Here is a 23,064-nt window from a genome sequence, read left to right on the forward strand (position 1 = left end):
CCACCACATGCATTCATTACATAATACCAATGCTGTGTTATAATACACTACATGTTTTTAAGCATCAGCATGAGTAATATGATTAAAGTTGGCCTGTCAGTCTCATCAGGGGGTCTCCCTTGTTGGGGTTGGCTTGTTTTGACCCTGTCCACCTCTCTGTCTCGGTGGGGTGTGAAATGTGAGGTGTGTGTGATGGTAAGATCGGGTCTGTGGACTCCATGGAAAACAAATCAGTCAGCTCTACCTTCCCACAGGGTCCTCACATGGCCTCAGAGGCACTGTCAATGTGAGCAGCCTTCTCTCCTGCTTAAAATTCAACTCTCAATAACATGTTACAATCTAACAGTTCCTTACTCATGGCTCTCTTCCATGTTCTGTATGTACTGTGAATCAATTCTGAGAATACAGTAGCTCCAATATGAGTTATCATCATATAGTGAGTCTACTCTAAAACAATGAGAATGATTGATTTAAATCCATAGTTCACCCAAAAATGATATTTAAATCTGTTCTAAAAATCTGTTATCCTTTACTCACACTCATGTTGTTCAAAATTACTTTTTTCTTCTGTGGAACAAAATAAGCTTTTTTGAGATTTTTTTTATAAACCATCTTTGTTAAATTAAATAATTTACGAAAAATAACAGTAAAAGAAGTGGTTGCAAAATTAATTTAATGAAATAAAATTATAATCAACCAAAATACAATAAATACAGGGTGTTTAAGGAGTTCGGTTTAATGCCGAACTACTGAGGTGCCTGAACCCGGGGAAGGCCTGGCTGACACGCTAGATGTTACAAGTGCTATGCTCACTTGATTGCCCTGTGCTAAACAAACGCATGTAGACAAATGTTGACGTTGAAATCCAAAGTGGTCCATTTATTCCAATACAGCACGTTGCAGTTCTCATCAGTGTTTCAATACAAGGCGCCACACGCAAGCGTTCAAAAGACCTTTGCCAACAACATTGTACCGTATTTGCTCCCTTTATACCTGAGGCCAATTTACAGACATGCGCCACCCAGTGTTAGAAAAAAGGAATTACAATCTGAATACAAAGCAGCATTTGGCTCTTAGGGTTCTCAAGGTCATGGAAAACCAGGAAATATCAGGAAAGTTTATAAACTTGTATGTATTATGAAGTGTATGAAGTTAATATCCATTTGTCTAGTTATGCTCTACTCTAAAATATTGATGGGATTAAATATTGCTTAAAGGAGACTTATTATGCCCCTTTTTACGAGATGTAATATAAGTCTCAGGTGTCCCCGGAATGTGTCCGAAGTTTCAGCTTAAAATACCCCACAGATAATTTATTATACCTTGTTGTAAATGGCCATTTTTGAGTAGAAGGAAAAACATGCTGTTTTTGTGCATGTATCTTTAAATGCAAATGAGCTGCTGCTCCCCACCCCACTTTCCAGAAGAGGTTAGAGCCTTTACAGCTTGTGCCTCCGATAGTATGCCAAAAACTAAAACATCTGTTTTGTTTTGATTATCTCTGTAACGGTCACTTGGCATTGCAGTTCTTCATCATCATGAAAGTTTATTATCTACATGCGTTTTAAGCCATATCAGTCTAAACTTCTGATGTATGCGCACACATCTGAAGTACACACACAGAGAGCTGGATGTCACACAGCATGTCCCATGAGTATTAAACTAAGTTTTCTTTCACGTCTTATTGCGCTTAAACTGTCAAATACACACAAGGTTATATGCTAATAGGGCAGAGTCCGTCAGTGGTCATGTGGGGCCTAAGCTCATGTGATGTCACTGCTAGAATCTGCATACGGCTTGTTCTGAGACGCTGTTCATTGGTCAAAATGTGTGCAAACCAAAAATACTACAAAATATACAAAATAATTTTGTATACAAAATGAAGTGGCATCTGTTAAACAAATTATGCTAATACTATTTCTCAGAAATAACTTCTCTTTTTTCTAAGCCATTTGAATAATTACTGGTCCCAAATCGATCAAATCTTGCGCTGTGTGACGGCTTCCGTTCCCTCTGTCTTACCATGCCAAGAGAGCTATTATATTGTTTGGATCATTTGTTTTTCCCAAATTTAGCTGTAGGCAGCTGAAGGAAGTGGACAGGGTTTGTGATTTGTGCGAGTGAAAAAAGAGAGAGCGTTGTGCAGCCGTTACTGGTTTCCTGGCCCTGCTGTGTACTGACTCACAGGAGAGCATGGGTTCAGGAACTGCCATAGCACAAGGACAGGAAACAGAGTGAGGAAGAGAGCCAGAGAGAGACCCTTCCTATAGCCATCACAGTAAACAGCAGCCAAAAACCTCCATTGTGCTGCGGTCCACCTCCAACGGCTCATGTGTGTGTGATGTGGCTCTGTGACACAGGCTATTAACATACAATAGAGTGTGCAGTCACTCTACCGCCAACACTGCCACTTCTGACTGGGGAAGCGAACGAGACAGGACGGGGAGAGGGAAAATGCTGAGTGAGTTCAGAATCAATAGTTTGATGTAGCTGGTGTCAAGTCAGTTGTTTTGCTTTGTCTGAAATTTGAAGGTTGTATATTCATATCTCAGTACATTGCTTGTTCCTGTCTGGAATGGATCCTTGTTGAATTTGAGGTTTGACTCATTGATAAGCTGAGTTGTCGGACATTAAATATAATCTCATCGTCTGAGGTTGTTGGGTTCAACTCATCGCTGACCTGTTTCATTATCTGCTCACCCTGCAGGGCGACTCTCCTGGTGACTCCCCACCTGGGACTCCACCCAGTTACCTTGAGGACGACCCAGATGCCCCGCAGTTCCGTCGCCGGGCACACACCTTCAGCCACCCGCCCATCAAGAAGAAGATCTCCTTCACTGAGGTTTCCTCCCAGGCCTGTAAGGCTCCACTGCGCCGGCAGCAGTCTTTGGGCCCAGAGCTGCTGCAGAGCAGGTAATGCATTACTTCCTGTTTGCTCTCATGTGATAAAGCCATTTATCTTTACTTCTGTTATTCAACAGTCGTATGATGTACAGGTGAAACTTGAATATCGTGCAAAAGCTAATTTAATTCAGTAATTCAACTTAAAAGGTGAAACTAATATATTCATTACACAAAGTGAGATATTTCAAGCCTGTATTTGTTATAATTTTGATGATTATGGCTTACAGCTAATGAAAACCTCAAATTCAAAATTAGAATAGTGTGAATATTTTTTGCTTTCACAGCAATGTGCTGATGTGCTGAAACCCGCTTGTGTTTATTTACAATCATAAATATTCTTCAATACATATAAACTCAAATTTTAGCATGAATGCTTACATGGTCAAGAGTGCATGTGGCATGTCTGTGTATTGTTGGATTTAGCACTAATTCAAGTAATTTAGAAAATTACTAAATCTAAAGAATGTGATGCCTATGATTTTTATTGTTGAATTTTGTGAACTACAGTATATTGGTTATTTTAATGAATCAACATTTTATTGATGGAATCTGTCAATTGTTTGAAAATGTATTGAATTCATTATATGCCAGTTAATTTAACCAGTATCAGCCTTTACTGAGAATTTCCCCCAAATGAGGACATTATATAATTGAGTCTTAAAATTATTTAGTAATTTAGTATATAGGGGGCTTCAATTGGTAATTGGCCATTCATTTAAAAAAAAAAAATGAATTGTGCTATATCAAGCCATTCAATCTAGTTTTATAGTTTAAGGAATTGGACTTTTTAAATCACTTTAAATATATATATATCATAAATATATATATATATAAATATAAATAACCAATGCTGTACCGATATATTGTCGTCTCTAATAGATTTAATATAGGTAAAATGATATTATGCTTCTGAGAGCAGGTATTTTTGTCAGAGCTTTTACTTTTTCAGCATTTAAAAACATAACAGTAAATGATTCTCCTGTAATCAGGCAAAACCTAATTATTATCTTTCATCTGCTCAGAAGCGCTCATGTGTTCTAGATTGTGGTTCCATGGCCGTGTTTAGACCTCTGTAATGAAATGTGTATTTGTCGTGGGCCTTTTATGTTTCGGCTCCCTCAGCAGCACTGTTGGTATCTCAAGAGCGCGCAGTGTCTCTGAGAGTGACTCCTACTTCAGTCTCTCGTCCTCCTTCCACACCCCCACTTTCCTGAAAAGCTTTTACCAGGGCTCCCTTGGCTCACTGGCCTCCCTGTCGGACAGCGGGAGTCTTAAGAGGTGAGAGGGGGCGTCGACCGCGTTTCCCCCCGGGGGTGCCTGAGGTTCGAGATGATAGCGGCCTTCTCTGCACCTGTCTGTTTCTTAACCCAAAGGCTTCAGTCACTGTGTCGTCAGTTAAGAAGAACCCCTTCTGTAACTTACTCTCTCTTTCTGTCAATATTGTTGGACTTTGTCATTGTCCAATGGACAAGAGGGATGCTAAACCTCAATTGCATGTTGGCGTCTTTACTAACTAATGGTAAACAAAAGCGTTTATCATCTATATTGCATCCATCAACTGTCACTTTCTTCTCATCTACACTCTATAGTGCTTAAATATTGTGAATATATTGTGCTTAAATATTGAGAATAAGTATGCTATTTTATGTTGGATAATAATGCAAAAAAGCATTGCCAGGTTGGCTTGAACAATTGCGATGATCTTAAGTTCATCTGTGGTGTTTTGATTTCTCTTTTTACACGACTGATTTTTGTACATGACCTAATTATTTTTTGTAAATATTTTAGAAATAGTTCAGAATAGATATTTCAGATATTCAGTTAAAGCAGGCTTAAAATCATAGGCTTGCTGGTCAGGCTGATTTTAGAGTGGTTTTGGGATTAAAGACCAGCTTGTCAACCAGCTAGACCAGCTTATCCAGGCTGGGAGACCATCTTAAACCAGTTTTATGATGGCGTCCCGCACAACAGCCAGAGCGACAGGATGTAACTGACTGTATGTGTCAGTAAAATGGCCCTCGGTGAAAATGTAGTTCTCGGGGAACCGCACAGGTGGCTAGTTCCTATAACTGAGTTCCTATAACTACCCAGTGCCAAAGCCTTCGTTTATTAATTTTGATGTAATTCCAAATCTGCATGACTGACACTTCTGCAGAACTCAAAAGAAGATATTTTAAAGAATGTTGGTAAACAAACAGTATTGTTTACCATTGACTTTAATTGTATAGACAAATAAAACATTGATACATTTCTCAAAATATCTTCTTTTATATTCCACAGAAGAAAGAAAGTCACAGGTTTGGAACAAGGGTTAGTGAATTATTCTAGAGAACATCAAAGCTCATGTCATTCACGCTATTAAGTAGCATTTAAAGCAGCGGTTATCAGGGGTGAGTGTATTTAAATAGTACATAGCCCCTCTCCCAAGGGTTTCTTTGCAGGACAATAATATTTGAACTATGAGCTCTTCATCTGAACAACAGCTAACTTGGGATCACTGATAAATTATGTTCCTTGATGTGTATTCGCCCTTCATTTTTTTGAAATACCGGGCTCTAATGATTCAGTGCTTTGAGTGCTCTGAAAGGAGGAGATATTTAAAATGTCACTTCCTCGGTCCTGCTCTGTTTTCTACAAATTGTAGAGAAGGTCTTCCTCTTTGTATGTTGATTGTCACCAGCTGTCTTTTGTAATTGGATGTGCAGCACACCTGTCTGCTGAGCGGCGGTCAGGGTTGGTCCAGGGTTAATGCATAACATTCAACCCCGTTTCACGCTTTCATTAACTCCGTCTGAAGTGTCCTTGCTGTTGCTTGTGTATTGTTGTGGTAACTAAGCAAAGAGACAGGTACAGGGAAAATAGACAGAGGGAGAAAACAGATTTGATTAGACTTTAAGCACGTCTTGTTCCTGCCTCTGATATTAATCTATAAAGCTTCTTAGATTTGGAATGGATTGAAAGATGTGTTATCTAATGGAATAATAGAAAAAATATGCATTAGGCTTTTTCAGCTTTTAAAGTTTAATACTTAGAATTAGGGTTTATAATAACTTTAAAAGCTGAAAAAGCCTAATATAAGTTATATATATATATGTGTGTGTACTTTCTATTAATCATATAATCATATAAGTATTTTTTTGCTCGCCAAAGCTGCAATTATGTGATTGCAGTAAAAATGGTAATATTGTAAGATTGTTTTCTTTGTTTTTGTACATAAGTTGAGTCATGTGTTGCACAACGTTTTCGTGTGCAATGCATTATTCAGTTATTCTTCATTCTGTTCACTTCCTAATAATTCTTCTCATTCCTCAAAACAGGTAATCTGTGTTTTATGTAGCTTATGCATGAAAAACCTCTAAACGCTCTGCTTCTTATTGCTTATGAGCTTTTGCTGAATGTACTTGTTAAATAAATGTATGTTGTTTTTAGCTCATAACTGGTTTGACCACCTGTATTGAGAGCACAAATGTAAAAAATGTCGGTCTGTCTTATTTGAATAAGCGTGTGTTGTTTTGTTTGCCTGCAGTGGTAATGGGGAGGGCAGGAAGAGGTCTCTGTCAGGCTGTAGCACCGATTCTTTGACCCTGGTGCCTCCACGCAGAGTTTCTTGGCGCCAGAAGATTTTCCTGAGGGTGGCGTCACCCATGAACAAACCCTCCGCTTCTATGCAAAACGTGGGTGGGTACACATGCTTGAGCGTACCCACAGACAAGAAGACAGGTGCAAGATTACACCCTGTTCTCCCAGCAGTTTATTTATAGTCAACACTGCAGTATAAATCATTGTTCTGCATGGTTTTGAACTTCAAGATAATTCTCCCTTTTCCCGAGATTCAAGAAAAAGAAACACCCTAAAAGTAACTTTTTTTTGTCAGGGAAATACACAGTACTCCAATCCTTAAATCACTTTATTGTCTTTCCATGCCATTTGAGCATGGATCTTAGCATTTTGGTCAGCATCTGCTGTTTTCCAGACCACATGGATGGCCGGGAGCTGCTGCCACTTTCTCCTCGGGCTTTGAACCTGGATCAAGACCCTCAGGCCAGCCCTCTGTCCCCAGAGCAGGGCTTTGGTGGAGAGAAGGGCCGGCGCTGCCCAGCTGACTACAGGGCCCTGTGGAAGAAAGCCATCCACCAACAGATTTTGCTCATCCGCATGGAGAAAGAGAACCAGCGCTTGGAGGGTTAGTCTCTCTCTCTCTCTCTCTCCCTCTCTCTCTAACTTTTCTCTCATTTGGATTCGCTCATAACGTGCAGATCCACTTCACTGGGTGCCCGTTCGTTCACCCAAAAAAGACAATCGTGTTATAATTTTCATAACAAACCCATCTGAGTTTTCCTTTCATTGAACACAAAAGGAGAAATATGGTTTATCCAGCTTTTTCCCAAATAATGAAAAGAGGAGTCACCAGGGGCTTCCAAAAAAAAAAAAAAAAGCTAAATTCACCCTGAAGTCCCCAAAAACGTGATGTATGCTATATTCCAATTCTTCTGAAACCATACAATAGGTTTGTGTAAAAAACACATGGTACACCAAGTTTTAAAATGTGTACACCATGCATGAAAATGTTTTTATAAAACCACTCTGACCAGCAAGTCTGATTTTAGGCCTGCTTTGCATAACTTAATATCTGATGTACCTATCTAAATCTAAATAATATAATAGTTTATAAATAATACCTGTACTAAAACCACTGGCTTAGATGTATAAAAGAGATCTTAAGATTGACATGCTTCGAGACCTTAAAACATCTCCTTTTGTGTTGCTCAACAGAAAGTCAGTCATACAGGTTTGGAACAACATAAGGGTGGGTAAATAACGGCTGAAATTTCATTTTTAGGTTACCGTAACTAAAATATTGCCAGTAACTCAAACAGTAGAGCATTGCACTGACAAGGTTAAAGTCATGGGTTTGAGTCCCAGAGAATGCACGCACTGATAAAATAAACCTAATGTATGTACAAGTCAGTCGCAATGTAAGTCACGTTGAGTGAAAGTGTCTGCCAAATTTATAAAAATTTAAATTTTCAGGAGTAGTCCAGTGTTCGTGGTACATTGTGGAGTCACAGAAGAGGGAGTGTTTCCTCCCGCCACTCTGATTAGACTGTTGTTTTTGCCATGGCCTTATTTTAAGAGGGGCAAGTGTCACTGCCTCTATTTTACATTCTGGAGCAAAGTTAATTATAGATGGGAATGTCTGGATGACGTTCACGTTCTTTAAGAGTGCACTTTCAGTTCTGTGACCTCTGGGTTACATATGTAGTTGTAGTCTTTCAGAAATGGTTTAATAATGTCAGTATTTCAATCTCCAACACATTTTGAAAGGTTAATATTGTGTATTTTCAACTTTGTTTTGGAAGAGCAAAGCAAAAAGTATGTGAAACATTGCCCTCTGTTGGTCAAACTGCATCACACATGAGACTCAAGTCGCTTCCTTTACCCTTTTACTTTTGATGTTTTCTGTCTGTTTTTGTGTGCTCTTGGATGGGCTGAACTGAATGAACATGTCATTGTAGAAGGTAAGAAAATACAGCCATGGCATTGACATCTTGCCTGAACTTGCTTAACTTCAGGCAGTTGTTGGCATGATATCATTGTTTGGCTGCAATGTAGTATACAAACCAGCATGAGGCAGATAGCTACATGTTCTCCAGTGCCCATAAACAATAACAAGTGGTTTTTAGGATTTCATTTTCTCCTGTCGAGTGCAATAGTTGCAGAGTTGCATTAACCTGGAGTCTAACAGAGCATCGTTCTCTTAATTATCTGTTCATATATGCTTTTATATTGGATAGTACAAATGTGTTGTGATGCTTTAAGGTTACTATAAAAGGCCATGCCATGTCTTTGTATACTTTGAACCTTGTCTAAAGTTGCTATGGAAATGAAAGTGCATAATATGTCTCGATCTAACAGCAGCATGCTACATTTTATTGACAGTGATGTACGCTTGCCTGTGAGGCTTCCATTATACATGCACAAAATGCATATTTTTAAAAACTGAAACTTAATAAATAATTAAATTATTGTCTGCATGACTTTGATGAAAGGCTCTCAAATGGTTTTGCTTGTGGACCCATATTTTACATTGAGTATCAAGTGGCAAACCAGTGCAAATTGCTAATAAATGTTATTTAAATAATCTGATTAATGCCATTTTTTCAAATATGAATTGTTTTAAGAACATACAGTATATTATTGTAATCTGCTCTTAAAATAATTACATTTTATAAATCATATAATGATGCAATAAAATATATATATATATTTTTAATTGCATTTAGCATATTTCCCCTTTCTGTCCACATTTTTGGGTCATAACCCACCACTTGAGTGCAATATAGCAATATACTGTACAATTACTAGTTGTTCTGATGTTAGTCTGAATAAATGAATGTTTAACCGTTTTCTTACCCTGCAGCCAGCCGTGATGAATTGCACATTCGTAAAATGAAGCTGGACTACCAGGAAGTGTGTCAGTGCTCCAAAGATTTGCAGGCCCTGTGGGACAGGAAGTTGAGCAGCCCCTGCCGCACTAAAGTACAGTGGGACAAAGAAGAGATCAACAGTGCTGTCTGCCAGGGTAAAAACTGTTTACTTCAGAGATTCCGGTCTCTGGCGTGCTACTCTACATCATCTTTTGTTGTTACACAGTTATTTAAATACTTACACTAGCGTTCAAAAGTTTAGGGTCAGTAAAAAAAATAATAAAAAGATTAATTTGATAAAAAGGGACAGTAAAAATGTTTACATTGTACAAAATATTTAAAAATGTTGTTTTGAACTTTCTATTCACCAAAGAATCTTTAAAAAAAAATCAACTGGTTTCAACATAAATAATAAGAAATGTTTAATGAGCACCAAATTAGCATATTAGAATTATTTCTAAAGGACCATGTCAGATATATATATATATATATATATATATATATATATATATATATATATATATATATATCCCAAATGTTTGAATGGTAGTGTAGATTAAAATAAAAAATGCTCAGATTTCCCTCAGTTAGTTTGTATGTGTGTGTTCTGTAGGTGTTCCCAAAAGTCGGCGAGGTGAGGTGTGGCTCCTCCTCTTCCAGCAGTATCGCCTGCATCACCGTCTGCCGCAGCGGCAGCAGTCTCCTGAAACGCCTTATCAGGATCTCCTCAAGCAGCTCACAGCACAGCAACACGCCATCCTGGTCGACCTCGGTCTGTATCCAACCAAGCACGTAGAGTTTGTTTATATACGCATACTGATACACTTCATCCATGGAAGTTGTATATTAATTGTCAAATCACCTATCAAATGTGACAGAAAATATCACAAAATACTATCAGAAATGAAAAAATCTCAAATCAGATTGAATATACAACTGTATATTTTCACATTGTTGCAGCAAATTCACATGGACATCAGAATAGTGTTATATTTTTGACCCAGCACATTACTGAAGTGATGTTCCCCTTTCCAGGCCGGACATTCCCAACGCACCAGTATTTCAGTGCTCAGCTAGGAGCTGGACAGCTGTCTCTGTACAATCTCCTGAAGGCCTACTCCCTGCTGGACACGGAGGTGGGCTACTGCCAGGGCATCAGTTTTGTGGCCGGTTTGCTACTGTTGCATATGAGCGAGGAACAGGCTTTCGACACCCTCAAGTTCCTCATGTACGATCTGGGCATTCGCCGGCAGTACCGTCCCGACATGATCTCCCTGCAGGTGCGCCGTGTGTGTGAGAGTGTCAGATTTCACTAGTTTGTGGTTTTCTTTCAGAACTGGCATGTTTGCTTTTCTGATTATGCCTATTGTTAAATGTAGCAGAACTGGTTTTTGTGTCAGATAATGGAACGAGTTTAGAACAATGTGTCCTAATTTGTGGAACTGAATGTTATATAAATTTTTTCCTATTGCATCAAAAACAAGATTTTTATCGGACACTTTAATTTCTAAAATAAATAAAAACACAAATATGTTTGCACATTGCTATCTCCACACCACCAGGTGTCAGTATAACATTCAAAGCCATTGAAACATAAATTGAAAGTGGCCTAGCACACCTTAAATTTAAGAAATACAAATTTCTTTTTAAACTAGTGCTTTTCTTTTAGTGAATGTAAATTCCAAATCCTAATATTGTTACAACGATCAGAACAAAGAGTATTTTTACTACACATGACTTAATGCACATTTGCTCAAGTGGTATGCAAACAGCCGTCTCCACCTCTTGCACACTATTTCCTCCTCAGCTGTTAGTGATTATTCATCATCAGATGGGCCAATGTTTAATCCTGTGAGAGTGCTGTCTCAGCTAGTTGCGTTTGAGCCTGTTTAAAGGTCACACCTCTAAGTGTGAGGACTTTTTCTTCTTTCTCTCTCTGTAGATCCAGATGTACCAGCTGTCCCGCCTGCTGCATGACTATCACCGTAACCTGTACACTCACCTGGAGGAACACGAGATCTGCCCCAGCCTGTACGCCGCACCGTGGTTCCTCACTCTCTTCGCCTCTCAGTTCCCGCTCGGCTTTGTTGCCCGTATATTTGGTATATTTCACTTCCTACGTAACTACCTTATTCAGACCTGAATGAATGTTTGGTATGTGATGGGGTTAGGGGGAACATGAAATGATCTTGTGTGTTCAAATTCATGCATTAGTCAAGTATTGTAGCCAGTGCTTAGCCTTTGACTCTTGTACATGTATGTGTGTTCTGTGGCAGACCTCCTGTTTGTCCAAGGCACGGAGGTGATCTTTAAGGTGGCACTGTGTTTGCTGAGCAACCACGAGGGGGAGATACTGGAGTGTGACAGCTTTGAAAGTATCGTGGACTACCTTAAATCCACCATCCCCACCCTCACTCACAGCCAAATGGAAGAGACAATCACCAAGGTACATTTAAAATGGAATGAACTTTTTTCCTGTATATATGTTGGGGACTTAATTTCATTAAAAAAAACATTTTTTTTTTTACACTTATGTTTTGTTTCTCAGGGAGTTAGCACATGTTTTGTTTCTCAGGGAGTTAGCACATAATGTGTTCATGGGCTTTTTTTAATATCAAGATTTTAATATAAAATAATTATGAATGTTTAAGGGAAAGTGTATGGTTTGGATCCTGTCAGCAAGTGTTTTAAGTGTTTCACCATTTTTAATCTTTTTTTTATTTTTTGCTTCAATTGTTTCAAATCGCCCACAGTTTTTTATTTTTTATTTATTCAAATATTCCATACAATCTATCAGTTAATATGAGTAGGTAAGTAATATCAGTCACAGTGCTATTTTAGTATTATTTGTATAGTATTTATTAATGAGTTTGGGTTGAGTTAGACTTTATTTTTTCACATTTTCATTTTAATTTGAGTTCACATTTTATTAAAGGGGTGGTATAATGCCCTTTTCACAAGATGTAAAATTAGTCTTTGTAATGGGGTAATACCCCATAGATATTTTTATATAGTATATTAAAATTGTCACTTTTTGAGGGTGAGCAAAAACACCGTTTTTGTGTGTCCCCCTTTAAATGTAAAAGAGCTGCTGCTCACGGCACAGGGGGCGGAGCTTCAAGAGCTCGTGTCCTTTTACCTCACACACACATGCACTGAAAATTTCAAAAACTTTTAGCCTTTTATATTCAAATATTTTATATTCAAACCAAAGTCAGACAATGATGGAGAGACTCAAGAAGAAGTGACAACATGTAGAAGCAACAGGACATTTCTGAATGGTTAGTTGATGAATTTATGTAGCTTATGTGTAGTTATCTTATAGTCATTGATAAGCATATTATGCCTTGATAATCTATAATTTGTGTTCCCCAGGGGCGGGGTTTATGTAAATTCTAGGGTTGGTGATGTCACTAACCCGGGAGGAATGTCGTGTAGTCCCTAAAAAAACTATTACTTTAGAAGCAAATATTTTCCTTTGCTTTAAACTTTGAGCATTGTAACTTTGCAGATGTTGTTTATGCTCAAACAGCAACATTACACTCTAACTAAAATTAAAAAAGTGAAATCATAATCAACCACCCCTTTAATTTTGTTTCACACTGTATGTGCTTTTGTCATTTAAAAAAAATATTGACATTTTATTTAAATTATTTTTCAATTTATTTGCCAAGGGAACATTTAACATTTTTGTTTGTTTAAGTTTTTTCCGTCTTTATATCAATTACTGAAATGATTTTCAACAATCTAGTTTTAGTTACGAATAACAACTCTGATCAGCCATGATTTTGACACGTTTTCCTTGACTTATTTAATCAAATTCACAATATCCTTTTTTTAAAACTTCATCTGGATACTATAACGATAAAGTGACCATATGGCATGATCAACGTGATCATGTGACAACAGTGTAGCATACTGTTTGATTCCCGTTTTTTTGCATACTAAATACTGTTTCATATACTATTTTTAATAGCTGGCAGCACAGTGTTTCCTGTGCAGTATGCAGTACACTGGTGTCTCTCTCCACACACTGGACAAACAGCCCATTTAGACTAGAATGCACATTATTTAACCACAAGGTGGTGTAACAAAAGCCTTTATTGTTAATGAAATTGATAACAAAAAAAATCTTTATAATTGTGTGTGTATATATATATATATATTATGTTACAGTATGTGTGTGAATAATTTGAAAGAACCTGTGGCATATTCTCTGACAATAACTGTCAGTATGAAATGTGGTTTGCAGGCGACTGAGATGGACATCTCCAAGCAGCTGCACGCGTATGAAGTGGAGTACCACGTCCTGCAGGATGAGCTGTCAGACGCTCCTCCACCATCAGAGGAGTCTGATAGGCTGGATAAACTGGAGAAATCCAATGTTCAGCTCAAAAAACAGAACATGGACTTGCTAGAGAAACTGCAGGTATTTAGATGTTATATCACAAACTAGCAGAAGTAGAGAAGTGTTTTGTGCCTTCATTGCCAGTGTGTGGCAGCACCGTACAAAAGACAAACAGCCTGAAACTTGATATCTTTACAGATACGCCTCTTCGTTTACTACCAAAGAATATTAAAATGGTATTTTGATTTTCACAGTTCAATTAAAAGTAATAGGAATTCAGATGATAATAGCTTGTTGATCGGTCATTTATGAATGTGGGAGAGTGAAATATCCTTGAAACTCCATTAGTCTAAACACGTAATGTCACAACATGCTCATCTCCAAGTTGTTCTTAAAAACAACCTGTTGCTAAAACCAAGCTGTTCCTAGAAACATGATATAGGGGAAAGTGAAAATATATTCGGCTCGCTTTCCAAATTTTCCTAACTAACATAATATTAATAGTATTATTGATAGACAGTTTTGCATCTAAATACGATTACTTAAACCATTGGCACAGCTTATCCTGAAACATCTGAAAAAATGTACCCCATAGCTACCATTTAGCCAAAAGTTTTATTCATTGGCATTTCACCAAAATGTATGCAATATATACTGTGAGTGTGTGTATATATATATATATATATATATATATATATATATATATATATATACACACACACACTCACAGTATATATATATACAGTGCTATGCATAAGTTTAGACACCCATGCTAAAGTTGACTAAAAAGAGGAATAAAAAATCATCCTTTGGAAATTGAACTTAATGCCTTAATTTAAAAAAATAGGAAAAATCCAACCTTTAAGGACACCAATTTTCTTTGTGAATGAATAATGTATCGTAAATAAATAAATTTTCTTCCTTAAAATACAGGGTGCATAAGTTTGGACAACCCTATGTTAAATTCCCATAGAGGCAGGCAGATTTTTATTTTTAAAGGCCAGTTACTTCATGAATCCAGGATACTATGCATCCTGATAAAGTTCCCTTGGCCTTTGGAATTAAAATAGCCCCACATCATCACATATCCTTCACCATACCTGGAGATTGGCATGGAGTACTTTCCATAAGATTATCTCTCAATGCAAATCAAACCAGCTGTTAGGCTAACTGAAATAAAACCATGCCAATCTCTAGGTATGGTGAAGGATATGTGATGATGTGGGGCTATTTTAATTCCAAAGGCCAAGGGAACTTTATCAGGATGCAGAGTATCCTGGATCCATGAAGTAACTGGCCTTTAAAAATAAAAATCTGCCTGCCTCTATGGGAATTTAACATAGGGTTGTCCAAACTTATGCACCCTGTATTTTAAGGAAGAAAATTTATTTATTTACGATACATTATTCATTCACAAAGAAAATTGGTGTCCTTAAAGGTTGGATTTTTCCTATTTTTTTAAATTAAGGCATTAAGTTAAATTTCCAAAAGATGATTTTTTATTCCTCTTTTTAGTCAACTTTAGCATGGGTGTCTAAACTTATGCATAGCACTGTATATATATATATATATATATATATATATATATATAATCTCGTCAGGATTGATCACTTGTCTGTTGCCTGGCTGCCAGTTTCTCTATAGTTGGCCAAGTGCACTATTTGAGCGAAGTTAATGCAAGTTAATAATGAAATTAAAATAAATATCTGATCATCCTCCATAACGCGGTCACTATTTACATCTCATTTCGTCTGTTCCATCGCCGACGGTGGAAATGGGGCTGTTGTTCACAAAAATCAGATTTTAAATAAATGCTGTTTTTTTTAAAAACTTTCTTTGATTCTAAGAAATATTTCTTAACCACTAAATCCATATATTAAGGATCATGTGGCTCCAAAGACTGGAGGAATGGCTGCTGAAAATTCAGCTTTTCCATCACAGGAATAAATTACATTTTAAAATAGTAAACAATTATTTAAAATTGTAATACTACTTCCAAATATTAGTTTTACAGTATTTTTTATCAAATAAATGCAGCCTTGGTGAGCATAAGAGACTTCTTTCAAAAACATTAAAAACTTTTGAACAATAGTGTATATGGTCACATGACAACTTGTGCATAGTTTCTTCACAAGATTCATTCATCACCCGGTGCTCATGTTTGGTTTTCTTATTAACAGGCGGCTCGTTTGAAGATTCAGACATTGGAGAGCAGCGTGGAGAGTTTCCTGTCACGAGAGAGCAAGATGAAGCACCTGATCCGTTCTCTGGAACAGGAGAAAGCTTCCTACCAGAAAACCATTGAGCGCATGCGTAGCAGTTTGCCATCAGAAGCCATTGCGGAGGTGGAGATGACACAACTCAAGTCCAGCAATAATGGGAAAGCCAAAGCTGCCTGTAAAAAGCCTTGAATGGCCGTCCTACTGACTGATGCATCATATAGGTATACATCAGTAGTGTTAGTCTGCTTCTTCCTCTATGTTCCCATCATGCTTCACATTAGATGGCCTGATTAAATTTTTACATTTGAGAAATGGGAACGTTTGACACCTTGCGGCCGCAATTAAAAAAACTTGAAAACAATACGGAAGTGTTTCCTTTCCAAAGATTAGCATGACTAGTCCACGTATGTGGAGAGTTGCATTAATGTCCACACGTGACTTTATGCTCACTGTGAAGGTTTTTTTTGACCTGGCACTCCAAACCTGGAGTTTGGAGGAAACCAAATATTTACCGGGTCGACCTTTTGCTTAAAGTGCTTCACCTAAAGTGCAGGCAGGAATTGAAACCATCTGCTGCTGGGTTTCCTCTGCAACTTACAAACAGTCCTGCTGTCCAGACTTTCTAGTTTGAGCTCATGGGCTTCAAGCGAATCACTGTCTGAAGACATGAAGTGTTTCTTTAAACCCTCCTCATCTTTGTTTTTGCACAGTATTCTGTGTGTGCAAAGAGGAAGTATGCCTGAAAAACATTGTGCTGGATACTATGCCATAAAGATGTGTGCATGTAATCATTCAAACACTGTGGATAATACGTCCAAAAATCCTGTGTGGATTTTACCATAGCTTGGGTTTCTTTTCAATTGATCACTTGGATTTTTCTGTCGCACTGTACTAGACATCTGCGCAAATATTTTTGTAGTGTTGAATAAGAGCTAAAGCATTGTATTTCAGTTATTTTTGTCATCGTTTTTTATATTACAGGTTTTACTTGATGTTAGTTCATCTGGGCCTAATACAACACAAATGATAGATGCTGCATTTGGTTAACCTGCCTGTTGGTGGCTAAATAAGACTGTATGTATACAGTAAGAAGAATGAGTGTATTGGTCACTCATCTAACCATGTGAATGTGAACTTAAGCAGGATTATTTACTTGAATACTCATTCTGGTTTGTCAGTCTTCAAATTGTCTCACAATTGATTTTGTTTTGACAGCTCAATGAATGAATCACAATTGTAGTAAGATGGTAACTCTTAGGGCAGTGTTCACAAACTTAATCAATAGCTTCTTTCTGCTATTTTGTGCTTGTGTGAATATATGTCAAAAGTGGCATATTAAGAAGAGTTACTGCTGGGCTGGTGGTGGTTACCAGTGGTGTGTAAAATGTCTAATCTTTATAGTGGTTTCTGATTGTTTTTAGATCGTTTTCTTGATCTCTTTTAAGAAATACATTTCTGTGACTTTGCAAATTGAAAAGACTTGCATATCTTTAGAAAGAGTGGAAACATGCACATGTTTAACTAAGGGCTGCAAATGCATCACCTGTGAATCAGAGAAGGTACATACTAGCAATACTCCTGCACCAAAGTTTAACAATGTGAAGGACGGGGGAGAAAGAGCAAAGTCACAGTCACATTTCTCAGTGCTATCATGATATCATGACTTCATACAGAAAAAAACATAAAGCAAATGGTCTGATGGTGCGTTTGATACATCATACTTTTTCATACTTTATATTCAGTGTGCCAAAACATGTTCATCATTACCATCACTTTTCCATTATCACATGCCGCTGTTACTTCTCAACACTTTCAACGCAAAGATGCTGAGTTTTATTGGACTACATTAATCAGATTCAATGAATTTTCAGATTGCAATGTTCATCGTTGAAAGTGTGTGTTCTGACAGTATCTCGTGATTGTTCCTTTTGATTTTGGCTGAGTTGTCAGTCCTCCATACTCAATTAAAATCAACTTTTTATACCTCAGTTTCCATTTATTATTATTATTGTTTGAACTTGGTGAATGATTATCTAGTGGATAATAAACATGAAGAATTGTATAAACATACATTGAAGGAAGGACAAAAGCCTTGAGGGAGAGTCTCTTGACTCGGGCCAGTAAGCACAATTCACATTTTTTGTTTGTAATTTCTTTTTATATATATATGCATCTAAACTCAATATAAACACATTTTCAGAATTTGAAGAATGATGCATGAAGATCAAATACTGGCAAAGTTATTTTTTGTGTTTTACTACATAAAGGTTTATCAGCAGTATCATGGGATGCAAAAACATCTTAAAATGTTGGTACCAGTCAAATATAAAAATATTCAGGGTTGGATATTATGATCAGTCTGTGTAAGTTTACATCATCTAAAAAGGTAAAGTGACATTTTAATATTCATACAATGGAATCTGTTTTATTCTTCACATTTTTCAAACTCTTAAAACTGTTTATGTCCAGATTTAAATTAGATTTTGAATCCCAGACTTTTAGACCCCACTGTGTGTGTTGAACATTTGTATGAATATTAAGTTCTATATGCCAGCGCATCTTCTATTACTGTTTGAGACAGATTATGTCTACAATGGCAAAAGTGCTAGAATCCCTTTAAGACCTAAAACTGATGACATACTTGAGCCAGTTTGCATGATTTTCTTCACTGTCCGGTAAACAGAGCCTACAAACAGTGCTGGAATATGAAATTGAGCCCTTCTCTTTACCTGAGGCTGTTAAACAGCAGGTCTGAGACTCCAGTCATGGAAAGCTGGCCTGCTGTGCTTATCCTTTATCTCAAGGCCAGTGCTGGTTTGAAATTGTAATACCACCAATATTTTAGGATGCAAATTTCACGCTTTTATAATGTTGCCATTGCCAACATGTAATACAAGAAGACAGCCTGAAGATGTTTACGGTTTAGTGAAGTCAAAAGGGCATTCATTGATTGCTCTCTGAGGTGCTGTTTGAATTAAAAGGTTGTCGTTCTGTGCCCCATTCTTATTAATACATATTCAGAAAGAATAATAAGGAACTTCTGCCTGTTTATTGACAATGATGCAACATTGTTAAAAAATACTTTCAGTAGCAGACCGTTTCAGGTGCTGGATGACAATGCTGCCCTCAATTTCCTCCTGCAAGAATGGACAGTTTTATTTACATTATAAATGCATTTAAAAAAAATTGTGTTATGTACAGTAAAAAGGATTTCCGTTTTAAATGTTTAGTTAAGGGTCATCATTTTATTTACATGAAATCATTTCAAATCAAGTCACATTATTTTAAACACGTATTTCTCCTTTTATAAAAAATCCAGTGAATTGTGAAAGACGTAGATTTGAAATTTTTAACTATATAATTCAACAATATGAACAATGACAGTGATGTTCTTTTCCATTTACAAAGGCATCTTTGGAGTTTAAATGGTGCTTTTCATATCAACTTGTGATGTCATAATCAGAAGATACATTTAGTGTTTGAGTTTGTTCCTCATTGATTGAAAATTTTATGCACACGTAAAATGTAATAATTTATATTATAGAGCTTTTTTATTTACAGTTACATTATCACATATCACTTTTACTGATATACAGCATGACTGTTATGAAAATAAAATATGCCGTTGTGCATTTCTAGTTTAATGCCATCTGATACTGAACTGACATTTATTGAATTTGTTATTATAAGTTTGCAATGCAAAAGCATAATCTTAGCTGAACTGAATCTCGAGTCCCTAGAATCAAAAAGAAACATGGATGTAAAAAGCTTCACATACCGGTAATCACTTCTTCTTTTTTTTAGACATGCGTACAGTTCATTTATTAGACATACTCCCCAAGGCTTAAGCCTAGTCCCAGACTAAAACGCATGTTTGAGCTGTTTTAACTGAAATCACTTTGCACTGACAGATCTTAAAATATGCCATTGCTATTGTTTTGTCTCAAGATGCACATCAGTTTTTTTTTCTAAGGCACGTTTAAAAAAGCTACTTAAATGTCCTAATTGAACTAAGGCCTAATCCTGGCTTATTCTAAGCCCTGTTTGTGAAACTGGGCCATTCATTTTTAAACCTGTTAATACATTAAAGATATAGATTTGAGACAATTTCCGAAAAGTTTTGGCTAAAGATTTTTTCAATAAATTAGGAAAAGTGTTAAACTGACCTGTGAAAGTTCCTCTGTTTAATGAAAGTCTGGGCTGATTGTGTTCGGCCTGATAAATGTCTGTGCTTATGCAAAAGAGCGTCAGTTCTTTCCCAACCATATTACTCAGAATCACTATATTTGGCACAGAAAGTGGTGATATGTAGTCTTACAAGATAGATGGGAAGTTAAGCCCAATTTTCCTGCAGGGAGTAGACAATGAGTCACTGGACCAGATGTAGGACCAGCTGAGAGATGGAGACAGCGCATTACCCACCCTTCGTTTCGATAAACCTCCTTTTGATGGCGAGAGGATGCAAAAATACCACACTTGGAGCATTGTCACGCCGCTTATCTCGCGCTCTGAACAAAAGGCAGCATTCCGTACATGTTCCCTGGTGAGGGTGTTTCCTGTGGAGGGGAAATGCCTGGATGGATCATGGAAGTCAGTTGGGGATTGGTGCACAGCACGCTTCCTCTGCACAACCTTATCAGTGCTTTTTGTTTAATACCATGTCCATCCTCATAGAGATGAACAACAAAGGGGTTTATGTCAAAGGGTGACGGAGTGCTGCAAAATACTAAATAGCCATCAAACCGCTTTGTTTGGGGCATGTTTTCCCTCCTTGTGTGAAAACAGATTTCCAGATTGAACAAAAGATACATGAGAGACCATTTTCAAAATATCTTCTTTTGTGTTTCACAGAATAAAGTCAGTCATATAGGCCTGGAATGAATGGGGGTGAGTAAATGCCAATATCCTAGTAACAGTGAGTAGTTAATAGTGAGAATTGGACCCTCAAACAAAGTGTTAACAAATAAACACAAACAACAAATGAAAGTAAAGCAGCAGCCCCTCATGGATGACTGCCAAATAAACAAAAACAAAGACACTAACATAAATGTCCCAGCCCTGGTCCTCTCTCATCCTTCTCTGTCGTCACTCCTCCGTGAGACTTGAAACCGGTGTGGTGTGCGGCGCAGTAGACGTCCATAAACACTCGCACCACCGGCCTCGCTCTGTTCCCATGGCTCTCGCTTGCCACAGTATAGAATATTTATAATATTTATATCTAATTATTTAAACAAATATTTTATTAGGCATTTTGTCAGAAAACACTGCTAATTTTGAATGGTGTTAGCTGAGAATGATGCGTTTTGCTGTTACAACAACAACCAACATCTAACTGCAATTCCTAACCAGCTAAACCTTGACCAAGTGGGTCCAAACTGTCAACCTCTCCATAAGCATAACAATACAGAAACACCAAAATGCTTTACACTTTTTTAGAACAAATGAATAAAATATAGCAAACTTGTCATTACATTAAGTACCTTCCTTAGTGTCTCCCCTTAACCTTAAAAGAAGCCTGTTTCTGCAGTTTAATTCTTGGCCGGAGATAGGCTGGAGTTGTCAAGCAGAGTTTGGAGGTTAGACTTAATACAGGGAGTCAGTGTCCTCTAGCCATATGAGGTGAATCTTTTTGCATAGTTTGTGATGAAGCAGATAATGATTTGGGGCAAAATGCAAGAACAGTAGAAGATTGGGGGGAAATGACTTTGAAAAGCGTCTACACTTTATTTCGATGGTGCCCTTTAGATATTATTTTTACTAAGTAACGACCTACATGTCAACTACCTCTCATCATTAGAGTATTGGTAGATCTGCTTAATATCTGCTAACTCTTTATTTTAATGCGCCCCAACAGACATTCTACTGACTATAAGTAACTTAGCAAGTACATGTCAACTTAATCTACTAACCCCAATACTCTAGCCCTAACAGTCTATACTCAACTAATACTCTAATGAGAGTATAGTATTAAGATATCTGACAGAAAGTATTAAGGGGACCATCAAAATAACATCAAAATAACGATTATTTAGAGCGTTCTTTTTATCAGGTGGTAAATTCAGATGATGGGATATTCTTATAAACTTGCATTGTACTAATTTGAGTCTACTAAAACTAATAGTAATTGAGCATCACTCAATTTCAGCCTAAAGAAGTATTTTGATCAGTTTGGTTTACAAGCTATCTTCAGTTAAGATAAAGGCAAGCCATCATTATTGCTCATAGTGTTAGGTTAGACAGTATACTCAGATAATGCAAACCATGCAAGGATAAGTGTGCAGTTAGGCTGATTTAAGTAATTAGACTTGTGATGTTTGCCTACTGGTGGTTGATGAAATGGTTGAAAACCCATAACTTAAGGTAGAGAATTTCGACTCTACTAGTAAATAACTGCATAGCAACATGCTCAAAACCACCCTGAAAACCCTATCACATGCTAAAAAAAACACCCAGAACACAATAGCAACTGTATAACAACATGCTAAAGACCACATAAGTTGTGTCCCAAAATGACGCACTATACGCTAACACTACGCACTCAACCGTGTAGTGTGTGGATTTTATAAGGTTACTTATTTTCTCATTGAACATTGAAGCATAATACCCGCTCACCCTCTGCTTGAAAGCTGCTACAGTTCAGTCCACAAAGTTTCCAGCATTCCACACTTAGTTTAGTTTTGGTTAATTAAGTGCATTATCAGGGTATTTTTCAGCTTGAACATCACTCCACTATTTATGCTACAAAAAAGCAAAGAATAGTGGAAAGCACTAATTGGGATGCACCAACAGAACACCCTATAGCAATCAACCACATGCAACATGCTAAAAGCCATCCAGAACCCAATATAGCAAGTGCATATCAACATACTAAAAAATACTGAGAATAACTTTGTATCCATGTTTCAATGGCATAGCAAACACCCACAACACCTCTGTGACTTTTGAACAGGAGTGATTTTCTACAAAATAGCTAGTTTTTATTACTTTATTTTTGTGTTGTTCAAACTCACTGCTTGATCTTTCTTTTTCTAATATCCTGATTTTGTAAATCAGATTTCCTTTTCAAATGCTGAGCCTGTATATTTATTTATTGTGGTTATTTATCATCTTGTCTTATTTGCTGTACGCTGTATAGGAATAATGATTCCAGCATTTAAAATAA

The 23,064-nt window shown here is 37.1% G+C and overlaps 1 protein-coding gene across 8 annotated transcripts in view; it reads left to right on the forward strand.

Annotated features, from left to right (window-relative positions):
- Positions 1-17,889, forward strand: part of tbc1d4 (TBC1 domain family, member 4) — a 33,999-nt gene extending 16,110 nt beyond the window's left edge. For 3 of the 8 annotated variants that reach the window (XM_079619288.1, XM_079619291.1, XM_079619289.1), the window contains 11 exons: positions 2,708-2,913; positions 4,027-4,182; positions 6,431-6,582; positions 6,878-7,087; positions 9,326-9,487; positions 9,946-10,104; positions 10,368-10,612; positions 11,275-11,434; positions 11,609-11,778; positions 13,585-13,761; positions 15,861-17,889. In XM_079619288.1, coding sequence (XP_079475414.1) covers positions 2,708-2,913; positions 4,027-4,182; positions 6,431-6,582; positions 6,878-7,087; positions 9,326-9,487; positions 9,946-10,104; positions 10,368-10,612; positions 11,275-11,434; positions 11,609-11,778; positions 13,585-13,761; positions 15,861-16,091 — 2,028 coding nt within the window. In that variant the 3' untranslated portion in view covers positions 16,092-17,889. The remainder of the gene's footprint in view (positions 1-2,707; positions 2,914-4,026; positions 4,183-6,430; positions 6,583-6,877; positions 7,088-9,325; positions 9,488-9,945; positions 10,105-10,367; positions 10,613-11,274; positions 11,435-11,608; positions 11,779-13,584; positions 13,762-15,860) is intronic. The other 5 variants (XM_079619293.1, XM_079619295.1, XM_079619294.1 and 2 more) reach the window with 2 other exon arrangements.
- The last annotated feature ends 5,175 nt before the right edge of the window (positions 17,890-23,064 follow it).

The sequence above is a fragment of the Phoxinus phoxinus genome (genome assembly GCF_949152265.1).
Source record: "Phoxinus phoxinus genome assembly, chromosome: 7".
In the NCBI taxonomy this organism is placed as follows: Eukaryota; Metazoa; Chordata; class Actinopteri; order Cypriniformes; family Leuciscidae; genus Phoxinus; species Phoxinus phoxinus.